Source organism: Copadichromis virginalis, linkage group LG4, assembly GCF_057382275.1.
Source record: "Copadichromis virginalis isolate Kocher_CV1m ecotype Utaka linkage group LG4, C_Virginalis_male_GT1.1, whole genome shotgun sequence".
NCBI classification, from domain to species: domain Eukaryota; kingdom Metazoa; phylum Chordata; class Actinopteri; order Cichliformes; family Cichlidae; genus Copadichromis; species Copadichromis virginalis.
In genome coordinates this window covers 19277973-19291496 of record NC_140621.1, presented here as the reverse complement: position 1 = coordinate 19291496, position 13524 = coordinate 19277973, and the positions used below count along the sequence as shown (strand labels likewise).

General features: G+C 40.0%; 1 protein-coding gene and 1 long non-coding RNA gene across 2 annotated transcripts; both read left to right on the top strand.

The window, feature by feature from the left end:
- The first annotated feature begins 3329 nt into the window (after window positions 1-3329).
- LOC146711251 (uncharacterized) lies at window positions 3330-6815 on the top strand. Its single transcript, XR_014920283.1, has 2 exons — window positions 3330-3580; window positions 5522-6815. It is a non-coding gene; the product is annotated as an uncharacterized LOC146711251 (long non-coding RNA).
- Window positions 6816-11239: 4424 nt separating this feature from the next.
- On the top strand, window positions 11240-12544 carry LOC146711250 (zona pellucida sperm-binding protein 3-like). Its single transcript, XM_085452956.1, has 7 exons — window positions 11240-11244; window positions 11364-11481; window positions 11559-11641; window positions 11722-11876; window positions 12002-12154; window positions 12229-12309; window positions 12384-12544. Exons 1-7 carry the CDS (start codon window positions 11240-11242, stop codon window positions 12542-12544), a joined length of 756 nt encoding a protein of 251 aa, XP_085309082.1.
- The last annotated feature ends 980 nt before the right edge of the window (window positions 12545-13524 follow it).

Here is a 13524-nt window from a genome sequence, read left to right as displayed (position 1 = left end):
TACACTGCACCCAAAATATTTCACGGTTCAGCAATACTGATCAATCTAATAAACTTAAACTTACTGCATCCTCCCTATTCTGGTATTTTAAAGAGTAAGCAACCTAACCAATAGGGCTGCAAACTCCCAGCAAAAAAAAAAAAAAAAAATAGGGAACCAGCTCATGATGCTTAATCGATGTAATCAACTTTAATTTGATGCAGTGTGAAAAAAATGCACAGAAATCAATTATTAATAATTAAATAGATTCAACATCTTTCTTCAACAGAATTGCAGACTGCACAGATGGTACCTTCCCAAAGGATAAAGTACTATAGCTTACTAGGTTATATTCGACTTAATAGTCACTATATACAGTAATGGACTTCTATACATTTTACATCAAATTAAAACTTTGGGTGTAAGATTCAGATAATTATTTATTAAAAACTAGACATTCTAAATGAGAATAAGAAAGAAAATTATGTCTTTGTGCCCCCTTTTCCCTGTTAATGCCCTATCGGCCCCCCTGGCTAAACTTTGCTAGATCCGCCCCTGCACAGTTACCAGCCGTCAGTTACGTAGAAAAGGATCCTGGTGTAGAAAGTAATATTAAATAAATTCTAACAACAGCTTATCAAGGTTAAATGTGCTGCTGTTGTTCAGCCGCTGGTTTCCTCTTTCTGGTGCAAAGTGGGCCAAAAACAAAGAAGAGAGACAGACTCGCGACAGAAAAGCCATCAGCTGATCATTGATCAGTTTCATGATTGAAGTAGCAGCAGGAGAGGGAGGGAGAGAGAGGCAGTCGCCCCATATATCGGTTGTTAAGCTTAAGGCTGGAATGCTTTACAAACATTCAGAGATGAACTACTATCGGATAGTTGTAACATTTTTGACATTTCTGTCTGTAAATTGGAGCTCGTTTAAGGTAGTGGATTCAAAATGTGATGCAAAGTATTTACATGTCTCTGCTATTAAATAGTGCAGCTATTTTCTCTGCAGCACAATTACCCATTGAATGGTATGGTCTCAAACACAAAGAGTGAAATGTTACAATTAACCCCCTAGTCTGGGTTAGTTGTAACATATCCTGGGGTGAAATGTAACACAATGAAATAAGGGTACTAACAAAACATTAACATGTAATCTTTGTTTATTCAACACATGAATGCACTTAGAGCCATTTACACTGAACAAAAATATAAACGCAACACCTTTGTTACTGCTCCCATTCCCCATGGGATGGACGTAGAGACCTAAAATTCATTCCAGATACACAATATAACCATCCCTCCCAAACAGTGGTCACAAATCAGTCCAAATGTGTGGTAGTGGGCACATCTGCTATATTGAGATAATCCATCCCACCTCACAGGTGTGCCACATCAGGATGCTGATCTGACATCATGAGTAGTGCACAGGTGTACCTCAGACTGCCCACAACAAAAGGCCACCCTGGAATGTGCAGTTTTGTCTCACAGCAAAATGCCACAGATGCCACAAGCAATGAGGGAGCGTGCAATTGGCATGCTGACAGCAGGAATGTCAACCAGATCTGTCGCCCGTGCATTGAATGTTCATTTCTCAACCATAAGCCGTCTCCACAGGCGTTTCAGAGAATATGGCAGCACATCCAACCGGCCTCACAACCGCAGACCTCGTGTAACCACACCAGCCCAGGACCTCCACATCCAGCAGGTTCACCTCCAAGATCGTCTGAGACCAGCCACCCAGACAGCTGCTGGAACAATTGGTTTGCACAACCAAACAATTTCTGCACAAACTGTCAGAAACCGTCTCAGGGACGCTCAACTGCATGCCCGTCGTCCTCATCGGGGTCTTGACCTGACTCCAGCTCGTCGCCGTAACAGACTTGTGTGGGCAAATGCTCACATTCGATGGCGTCTGGCACGTTGGAGAGGTGTGCGCTTCACGGATGAATCATGGTTCACATTGTTCAGGGCAGATGGCAGCTGAGAATGTCCCAGTTCTTGCATGGCCAGCATACTCACCGGACATGTCACCCATTGAGCATGTTCGGGATGTGCTTGACCGGCGTATACGACAGCGTGTACCAGTTCCCACGAATATCCAACAACCTCGCACAGCCATTGAAGTGGAGTGGACCAACATTCCACAGGCCACAATTGACAATCTGATAGACTCCATGCGACGATGTGTTGCACTGCATGAGGCAAATGGTGGTCACACCAGATACTGACCGGTTCTGGGTCCCCAGACCCCCAATAGCGCAAAAAACTGCACATTCCAGGGTGGCCTTTTGTTGTGGGCAGTCTGAGGTACACCTGTGCACTACTCATGATGTCAGATCAGCATCCTGATGTGGCACACCTGTGAGGTGGGATGGATTATCTCAATATAGCAGATGTGCCCACTACCACACATTTGGACTGATTTGTGACCACTGTTTGGGAGGGATGGTTATATTGTGTATCTGGAATGAATTTTAGGTCTCTACGTCCATCCCATGGGGAATGGGAGCAAAAACAAAAGTGTTGCGTTTATATTTTTGTTCAGTGTATGTAGCTCTGTGTGTGTGTGACAGAATGCAGAAATCTAGCTTTTGAACATATTCCAACCCCCCAAAAAAGACAAATTATGGAATTTTCTGCAACTGAATATTTCATTAATTTTGGTTGGTCTTCCTTGAGTTTGGCTTCATTGGCTCAGTGGGCATTATAACCTACAACTCTTGCACCAATTTTGAACATAACAATGAAGCTGAAAAAATGTAGTTGTTCACCAGCATCGCAGTTCCATTACTTTTTATGAAACATCATGTTGGCAGCAGGAGCTGACTGTTTGAAAGATGAGGAAATCTGTTTCGTGCACCCATCCTGATTTATTTCCACTACCAGTACTTCCTACTGGTCCATCTCTGACACAGAGGTCTGCATAATGTATGTGTGGGAACACAAACAGTGGAGGAATTGTGTTGCCAATGGCATTAACCGCATATACAAAAGCGACCAGTGAACCTCTCTCTGCTGATGTTGTTGCCCCAACTTGTTTAATATAAGTTAAAGTAATAGTGTGGTAAGTTGTAACATCTGCATTATTGTTACAACTGACCCAGACTGTTGCTGTTACACTGATCGGTCCATCTCTAGTTGTAACACAATCACATCTTTCTATGTAGGGATCTCAAAGTTTGTTAATATAATGACAGTAACTATAGAACGCCTTTAAATAAGGAAACTTGAATGACCAAACAAATCATACAAGAAAACACTGCCACTGAATAAATGTGTACACTATTTGAAATTCATTTGTAACCAGCTCCTATATTAAACAATACTGCAACCTCTCACCCTACAGTGGGGCAGACACGCCCATATTCAAACTTTGGCCATAAACTTGCTCATAAAATGATCAATAATTTGCTTTCACGTGACTGCTAAACTAGAAACTCTTAAATCCATGATGGCGTTGCTCTTTAGTAGCCTCATCTAAATATCTGGATTGTCAACCTTCATCTTCGCCACTAGCGGAGCTTATTGCTCTGGTTTCATTTACCAGGAAAGCAAAACTTAAAGGGAGTTACGACTGTCCTCACACAAACAACAGCAGACTTACAAAGGTAAGTTTCCTGGTGGATTCCTTTTCACTTACTCACATGATTTTGCCCTAATGCAGAATTTTTTTTTCTATATTTAAAGATAAAATGAAGTGGCCACTTGGGACATGAGAGAAAAAAATAAGATGAACTTTTGCGAGATCGCAAAACTATTGTGAGGATAAGTAGTACTTTTAATAAACTTATAAGATAAACGTTTAAGATGTTTTCAGGCATGAATGTAGCTGTGTTACCTTCAAATATCTGATCGGTTCATCAAGACATATTTGCGCATATTTGTAAAAGTGTTCGTTTTTGGAGAAGTCTGTTACCCACCAGCTCGAAGCTGAGGTCGAGCATCGGGAGTGCGCTCCCGATGTGCCGGGAGTGCGGGGGGAACACCGCACTCCCGGCACATCGTGCCTCGACCTCCTTGTTTTGTTTTTAAACTTGATATAAAAAGTTAAATACATTCAAATAATTTGTAATTAGTACAAATATTAATAGTTTTCATAGCCTTTTTATTAAGTAATTCACGAATCAATTTTATGTAAGATACAGTATCATTGTAGTAGTGTTTAAAATTAGGCTTTTGGCTACTGTATTTGCATTTGTGAAAATAAAAATTAGCTAAGAGACAACTAACAAGTTTATTATGGCGACAACTGCGTCACTCACCCTGCAGACACGTCCATGTTTAAACTTTGGACCTAAACCTGCTCATACAATTATCAATAATCCGCTTTTACGTGACTGTTAAACTAGAAACACTTAAATCCATGATGATGTTGCTCTTTAATGTTGATGTTGCACATATCTTTCTTTCTACATAGCACTTTAATTCTTATTGTTTGCACTGAAGCACCGCAGCAATTTCCTAATGTTGTAAACCTCAACATCTGGCAATAAACCCATTCTGATTCTGATTCTGATTCTGATTCTGATAATACTCTCATCAAAATGGCTGGATCATCAAGCTTCATCTTATCAACTAGCAGAACTTGTTGGTCTGGTTCTATTTACAAGAACAGCAAAGCATACAGGGAGCTACGACTGTCCTCATACGAACAGCAGCAGCAGACTTACACAGGTTCTCTCATTTTCTTTATTTTCACTCACATGACTTTACCCTCTTTTCTAATGCTCCATTTATTCTACCAATGACAAAATATTTAAAGATACGATGAAATGGATTGTACTTTGTCCACTTTCTCTTAAATTGGAAGCATACTCATTCAAGTGCAAAATGATCTAGTTTTGATGTTATTAGTTTAACTTTCTGACACATGGAGAGGTGAGTATCATGAAACCACCTGACAACATAAATAAATAAAATTATGGGTTAACAGAAGTGTAATGGCTAAGTGGGAAAAAATAAAAAGATGAATGAAAAAGCACTCAAATATGTAGTTGTTTCAATTTGCTAATGGCTATAAAATATGCATCACTTCTTTGTTAAAGAATTACTTGGTTTGCTTTGTTTAATTAATCCTCTGACAACTTATTGTTGAGCGATCCTTCCCTGTTTATCTGAAGCTGACAGGAGGCTTCAAGTTACCGATACAAGTTATTAGTGTGATTTTCTCTCTTTATGTCACAAAGTTAAAGCTGTTTGAGAAAACAACATTTCTCACTAACAAGCCTCTCGTAACAGTTAATCAAAAAACTAACTTTTGATTTCAGTTGAAGAAAGCAAAATTTTAAAATGCAATTCGAACCCATAATAGATGGTATAAACCAGAGAGGAGAAAAACAAGTAAAACCTGTTTCAGAGTTTGTGTGGCTGAATGGCTATCAAATTATAAACTAGGAGTACATTTAAAGTTGTCTTAATCATGATTATCCTATTAATCACATTATGCAGTCATCACATAATCGTTTCACTTGGTCATGAATCACGTAATGAATGTCAGAATATAAAGTATGCATGAACAATAACAACAACAACTTCTTAAATCTCTCCAGGATGAAGATGTTTGGAAGAATGATGAGCTGCTGTGTGGCTCTCCTCCTGACCTTCAGCTCTGTGTCAGCTGTAAGAAAGCTCAACTCAATCACTCATCTGAGGTCAGTAGGCTCTGACACATCTGCCCAAGAGGACTGCCTCCGGTTCCTCCACTGGTTTGCCAATGAAATTGACATCAACACAAATGATGACATAAGTCTGACCTTTGGCCCAAACCATCGTGATTATGGCTCACATCAATATCGCAACGATGAAGAGCTGTTAGAGCCACTGCCGAGGGGATACCGATACTACAGTCTTGGTAATATCCATCGAGAAGGATCGTTGCAACTTCCACCTCAGGTCATCCAATCGGAGCAAGAGGACGGTAACAGGGCTCGAATCATAATCAGAGTCAGGGAGCAGAATGTGAGACGGCGAACTTCACGTATAATAGACCAAGTCTATATCACACAGCATTATGAGGCAGCTGGATATCATCGGACAGCGTATGATCCACAACATACATATGGGATCACTACTAGCCTCTTAAGAGCGATCAGGAGGTTTTCCATGGACAGTGATGACATCAATTTACTGATGTCTCTCAGAAACCGCTATAGAAGCAACGCTGATGACTCCCAGCTATCAGAGATAAGAAACATGTGGGGACACCTCGCTTGTCTGGGACTGTTGTTGTTTATTGTGATCCAGTAGAAAAAATTCCTCTCACGAATAAAACACACGTCAGCATGATGTGCTCCATAGCACACAGAGTCGTCAAAACGATGCTTTTGCCTTTTCAGAAAGGTACTCTAATTTGGAGGACAACACATGTGTTTATTGTTTCATCTGTCTTGTTGTGCTTCTTGCTTCAGTCTTTTTTGGTCTTGTGTATCTGTCATAGTCATCTAAATATTAAATCAACTAAACTCAATGTCAATGTAACTGGGCCATGAATTACATATTGTTGTAATTACACAAAATGTGTTGTAGACCACATATTTTATTTTCCAGTTTATACCTGACTTTTAGGACCTTCAAGCCTGTAGTTATGTTCTTTATCAGTTAGAGCCCCTCCTCATTGTTCTTCTTCTTTGGTGCAACCCTATAAATACAGTGTACCCCTTTGGCCTCTCCCGTTTTCTACAATTTGCCTGTGAGAAAGCTTGGTGTGATTTATTTCCAGACACTGTACAACACACATATAATGTATATTTATCCACCCTGATGTTTCTGATTGTGATTTTAGTTCAGTTATTGTCATCATTGTGCCTGTTTTTGTTAGATGCAATAAATGTGTAGTATGTGTGTGCCATAAATGTGTTTTGGGCACCGTTAACACTAACATGAATATATAATTCTGGCTAGCTTGTGTGGAAAATACATTATTAGATAAGAGGGCTTTTATTAGTAACATGTTAATCTAGAAGCTATTGAACGCGCAGAGCCTTAAAAAAGCATTTTGCTTGTAACTTGTAGACGTGCCTGCTTAGCTACAGTTAAGGACAGGATGTGCTCCGGTCGGGTACGAAAAGAATAGAACGACAGGAAATATCTGCAGTCTAAGACGACTGAAAATAGTTCTTTAATACAGATATAGGAAGTGTCTAAAGGTCACTAACTGTAATAGGCGTATGATATGATATGATATGTTTTTGCTTATGCATTAAGAGGCTGAACCTGATATACAAAAACTGTCTGATGTGTTTTTTAGTTGAGATCTATGCAGACGGTGACGTTGTGTGCTTCTCCCACACGTGTGTTTAATACATCAGTTTTTTGAATCTACTTGGTTGGTGTATTGGTGGTTTTGTTCTCAACCCCACATCAAAGAATCGTAACACTTGGAAGATGTGATGGGTTGAGCTAACCCTCTTCCCCACTGTTTGTATTTGGTCGTAGGAGCTGGAGCGGTCACGTTATTTACTTGGAGGTCTTTCTTTCTTTTACCTTTCTTTGTCAGACACAACGCAGGAACACACCGGTTACATCAACGCAGATTAAATTGAGCTTTTCGTTTTTGATGTATTGCCACTTACTGCAAAACGCTTAGTAAACTGTGTTACATCGTTCATCTTCTTCGTCATGTCCTGCCAGGGTTTTTCTTCCCTTAGTCATTTAGCCCCTGCAGTCTTTTTCCTGGTATTTTCCCCGAATCACTGAAAACTTCGGTTATGAAGCTCCTTGTGAAAAAGAGAGAAATTGACGTATTTTAACATTATAACACAGTACAATAATTATTGGCTTTATTATTGGTCTATTTATTCTTCAGATTGTTGAAAAAGCAGATATTAACCAAATTAGTGAGTACTTGAGTATTAATAGCTACCATGAAATCTTCCAATCAGGCTTTCATCAATGTCACAGCAAAGAAGCTGTTCTCATGAAAGGTGTGAAATTATATTTGGTATACTGGTATTGTTAGTTCTTAAAACAGTATTCAATACTGTTGATCATAATATGGCATTATTGGGTCTTACAGGAATCATTCTTAGACATAGAAGGTGGGGATTGTTTACATTTTGTCTCAATTGACAAAGCTGATTCATGGATTTATGTATTGGTTGACTACTGCAATTCTTTTCTTGCAGTAGAGCGCGTCATGTTGTGTTAAAATCACAGCATCTCGTATTTCATGATATTTCCTAAAACGTGTTTATTCATCACATGTTGAATTTTGTGTGGGATAAAAGAGAAACAAATTACAACCACTTATACCTAAAACTGCAGGGGTATAATAATAATAATGGATACTTTATTGATCCCCATGGGGAAATTACTTGTTTTTTCTCTGCATTTGACCCATTCACTCAGTGAAGCAGTGGGCAGCCCACTAAGCAGGCGCCCGGGGAGCAGTGTGTAGGGACGGTACCTTGCTCAGGGGTACCTCAGGGTAGCCGTTAAGTGGATTCGAACTGCCGACCTTCTGATCATGGGGCGACCACTTTACATACTGAGCTATCCCTGCCCTGAGCTATAGTAGGTATACGTAGTAAAAAGTAGTACAAACTGTCAGTGATCAACACATGATCACCAGGAGCTGAAGAAGTCGTCAGAATATTGCAGTGAAGTGGTGTTTGCTTGTTTGGACTGAAAACCTGAAACACTCAGATGCCTGTGCCGCATTTTCCTATTAAAACTGCCAAGAAACAACAAGAAACAACAAGAAACAACAAGAAAGTGTGATGTTTACTTAGAGTAAAAAGTTTACAAGTTCAATAACAGTTTGTGAATCAGTGTGGCTCGTTTGAGGAGAATGCACAATTACTCTGATGGATAAATGACACGTGTTGATTGAGAGTCTGTTTCACTGATGAGTTTGTTACTATTATCCGTCGCTCACTCTGTTTTCACTGACTGGGAAAACAGAGCGAAAATAGAGACCGGGGTGACTAGACATGACACGTGGGACACGGGAACAGAAACTAAACAAAAAGATGAAAATAGAGGGAGGGAGAACTAAGATTGCTGAGAGCTTGAAAAATAAGAATAACCAAAACCAAGAACAACAGTAATCAAAGAATATTAAACCAAAAACACAAACACTGGATCATGAGACCCAGTACCATGACAACTATGACAGATAAGAAACATGTGGGGTGACTGGTCCTGATTCAGGACAGAGAAGAGACTTCATTGGTTGCTGTGCTGGCACACTCACACCTGACCCAACATCAGGCCCAGAAAATGGGCAGATTCACTTAAGTTGCACTCGTTACCTGTTTCAAAGGGATCCAGTGTTGTTTTTTACACATATATAACTTTTCTGCATAAATAACTGGAAGCTGAAGCTACAATATAGAGAATCAGCCCAATTAAAAAGCCCTGCAATTACATATACTCAAGGTTATGTTTTTATTGTAAATGAGGGGAAATACTCAGGAAATGAGTGTTTAGCAGTCATAATAAGAGCTGACTGAATTCTTTAAATACTAAGTAAAACTGCTTCAAAGCTTCCTTTGTAACCTTCTTAACTAGAAGATAGTCTGGTAAGTAGATGTGGGAATCAATAGACACCCCACAATAAGTATCTCACTGTCACTCATGATACAGTATTATTGAAACAACATACAAAGAAACTAACTAACATTTTGTCAGTGCTTAAAAACAAAAAAACAGAATCAAATTTCTTGGGGAAAAAGACGATTTTCTATAGCAGATAATTAAATAACAGAAAAGCTGACCTACAGTGACCTACAGTGAAGTTTCACGGTTAAACAAGGTTTAATCCTGTAACATTATTTCAGATGCTGTGCTTAGTAACACCCTGACTCTGAGCTCTTTGATGACTTTCAACAGCAAGTAAGTAAACAGCAAATACCTGGAAAACGAACTCGTCCTCACAATTGTGTGATGCTGCACAATTAAAGGTGGATTCATATAACAAAAGAAAGAACTATTTTAGTCCTTGATAAAGCTCTATGGCATCTCTCACTGCTAAAGTATTGACTTTGATCTAATGTAGACATTCATTTAAATACGTCTATGCCAACATTTGCATTGTTTTCTTTGTGTCTCACAGATTTCATAGAACAAACAAATGGACTCAGGGGACCAGCTTGTGCAGGCAAATCCAGTTTATTCAACCCTGGTGACACAATTTCTAGAAGGCAGAAATACTGACATTGTTCCTTGCAGCTGTCGAAGGACTTTCAAAACACAGAGATGTGATGGCTGAAGAAGCATAGACTCATTGTGGGCATTACAGTAAGTGCATCAAAGGGTTTTTGTGCAGTGTATGACTAATATTTAATCAAAATGATAGCTGGAAGACAATCAGTATCGGGTGCATGTGGAGTGTTTGAAGTTCTGCCATAAAATATCTTAGTTTGATAAATGATGACAATAAAAAAAAGGGTTGAGTTGTAACACAATCACATCTTTCTACATATGAATGATCTCAAAAGTTTTATAGTATGATGGTAACTATAGAACAACATTAAATGGGTTAAATAAAACCTGAATTACCAAACAAATCATACCAGAAAACACTGCCATTAAAAACATGTACACTCTATTTAAAATTTATTCGTAAGCTTCGACATTGGAGACTCTACTACATCTCTGACCCTGGACTCTTTTGCTGGCTCATTCTTACTTTCATTTAGGTTCAAGTTCTACAAATGCTTTCTGCACATTTAGACTGTTACGACCCCCTCTGCTAGAGGCCAGGGGGAGAGTAACAGCTCTTACACAGGAATCTAACAGAAACAGGGATTGTATTACCAATTGTATAACTGAAAACCATGAGGGCTGCGCACAGCAAGCCACTGGGCAACGTTACATACACACACAAAGGGCATTTTAGATAAGTAAATGAGGCTTGAGGAAGGGAGGAAGAATAACTCAATACAACAAACCCTACTCAGCTAACCTCGGCTTTGCACACACAGTTTAACTAGTAGGCATTCACAGCGAGTCGAAAAGGCAGACTGCGCTCTCTGTAAAGCAGGGAGAGTGGGATCACTGGTGACGTCTGAAACCTCGCATATTACAGAATGTAACACCTGCATATGTGTAAAAAAAAAGAAAAAAGGCTTTGATTTTGCCACCCTACTTGATTTCTCCATTTGCCACCCTAAGAAAATTTCTCTAGATCTGCCCCCTTTTGGTGTCATAATAAGAGCTGACTGAATTCTCTAAATACTAAGTATTCAAAGTTTCAAAGCTTCATTTCTAACCTTCTTTATTAGAAGACACTCTGGTAAGTAGATGTGTAACTGTTGATGATGAAGATGGTGTAAAGGCTGGCTAGAATGGTTTGAGTTATGCAGACCTGAGGTTTATTAAAGTTTCTACAGTCAATGCAAGTTAAGTGTAGTTTATCTGACTCTCACATTACCCTAAAATCTTGTTTAGGTGCTTGGTTGATTCAAGGCTTCCAGGGTCGAGGGCCTTCTTCCTACCCAGAGCACAAGACGAAAAGCTCCACTTGGTGATCGATGCCTTTAGGTTCCACAATGCCGACAACGGGGAGGTGAGAATGTATTGTGGCAGTAAGTCGTACTCTTGCAGATGTGCTTTCTTTATCTTCCTGACAAATTCTCTTGTTAGGTCTACATCACATGCCATCTGACTGCTGTCCCAGTGAATGATGCAGAATCCACAAATAAAGCATGCACCTTCATAAATGAAAGGTGTGTCTGAAAGTGTCCAACAGATGATTGAAAGTCAATGCATGTGGGACTGACTAAAACGTGCCAATGATTCTCTTCAGATGGCGGTCAGCTGATGGGAACGACTACCTCTGTGGGCAGTGTCAAAGCCAGAATGAAGTCGTCCAGCCCCGCAGTAAGCCCATCAGCCAAGGGAGATTTGGTCCCCGTGGGTTTGGGAAACCAGTGGAACCTGAACCACTGAGGACTAATCAGGGTAGAGTTTCCAGTCTGTCCATTGTAGCTGCTGTTTAGTTTTGTGCATGCTGGTCACCACTAGATGTCAGCATTAACCCAGTTTTGTGCTTGAAAGTCTGATGGTGTCCTATTTTCTTTTGGAAGTGTGGGAACATGAAGCTAAACTAGGACCAGTGAAGGTCTTGCACTCACAGAAGAGCAGGCCTCTACCTGTGGAGAAGCTGCCTGTGGGTCTCAATAAAATCGGCGGACCTGCTGTGTATGGCAGCAAGTGGAGAAGTGGAATACACAAACTTGGTAACCAGAAGGGCAACAGTAATTACTCATTTTTAGTCTGGTTTTGTTATAAGTGAAACTTCTTAAAATGATAGATTTGGAGAAAGGACTGCTTCCTGACTTGTCTGCACCAGACCTTGAAGAGACTGATGGCAAAAGTGAAACGGCTGGAAAAGGTAAACTAAGGTCTTGTCAAGTCTTTTAAAATTTGAACAGTGATCATGTGGGGTTCTCTTTCCTCCAATTACAGGTGGGGAAGAAGATGCTCCTGAGTCTAAAGTGAACCTTGAAGAATCCTCTCTGGACAACAGCACCACTGCAGCTCCCCATGTCAACACCACCTCAGAGTTTGAAGTGGAGGAGACCATGCTGTCTAATGCAACTGCTATAGAGTCTGACCCTAAGAAATAAACTTAACTATACATTGTACTCTGATCTGACTAATCTGTTCTGTCACAGTTACACAATCTTGCAAATGGACTGCAACAAGGCACATTTCTTTGGAAACACGGGGTCACTGGTCAAGATGAGACTTTTGGAAGGAGATCATGATGTAGAGTAGCAGGCAACATGGAGAAACCTTAGATTATGGGAGACTGCTGCACTTAACATGTTGCTGGTTCTAACTCCTATAGCTGTGGGAAGAACTGACGAGTGCACTTGAATTTTGATACTGGACTTGTCTTCTAACATGAGGTTGTGAGATGGTGCTGGTCTGTCTCGAATGAGGGTTGTATATGGAAGGAGATCCAGTTTTGAGTCTGACTTGCAGCTCATCAATAACACCAACAATGCACAGGTGGATGGCAGGATTATATTAAATATGGAGCTGTCAGGCAGGAGGAAGAAAACACAAGTTCTGGGATGTAGTGAAGGACGGAGCAAAATGGCAGCACTAACATGAGATTTTTAGTGATGATTGGAAACAATACTTATGTATTATATACTGCTGGGGGGGAAGAGATCAAGGAACATTTTTAAAAAAATTTAGATCAGATTTGAAATATTCGAGCTGAATCTGAAATGTGCTGTTTGTCCATCAATAAAATGACTCGTCAGCAGACATAATCAACCCTTTGAGTGCCAGCATCAAAGTCAAGGCAATGCATAAAACATCGATCTGTAGAATAATCAAACTGCTTCATGCAGTGCCAACGTCCAATAGTTGAAAAAGGCTGAATTAAGACATGATTCAGTTTAATCTGCAGTAACTGAGCTGGTCTCTGAGACATGCTGTCTGTCATGCCTGATTCCAGCACTGGAGGAAACTAGATTGCTCACTGTGGTAGATGAATTTCATTTAGGAAGTTGTTTCTCTACTTACAAGACAATCAGGTGGGGTGTTGGGTGGACAAATGTGAATGTGTCATCATGGCCAACATTTCTGCTGC

What these genes read in the sequence shown, in the direction of transcription:
- LOC146711250 (XM_085452956.1), top strand. An exon ending in ACCACTGAGGACTAATCAGG is followed by an intron (nt 11,877 to 12,001) that starts GTAGAGTTTCCA and finishes TTCTTTTGGAAG; the next exon opens with TGTGGGAACATGAAGCTAAA. An exon ending in AAGTGGAATACACAAACTTG is followed by an intron (nt 12,155 to 12,228) that starts GTAACCAGAAGG and finishes TTAAAATGATAG; the next exon opens with ATTTGGAGAAAGGACTGCTT.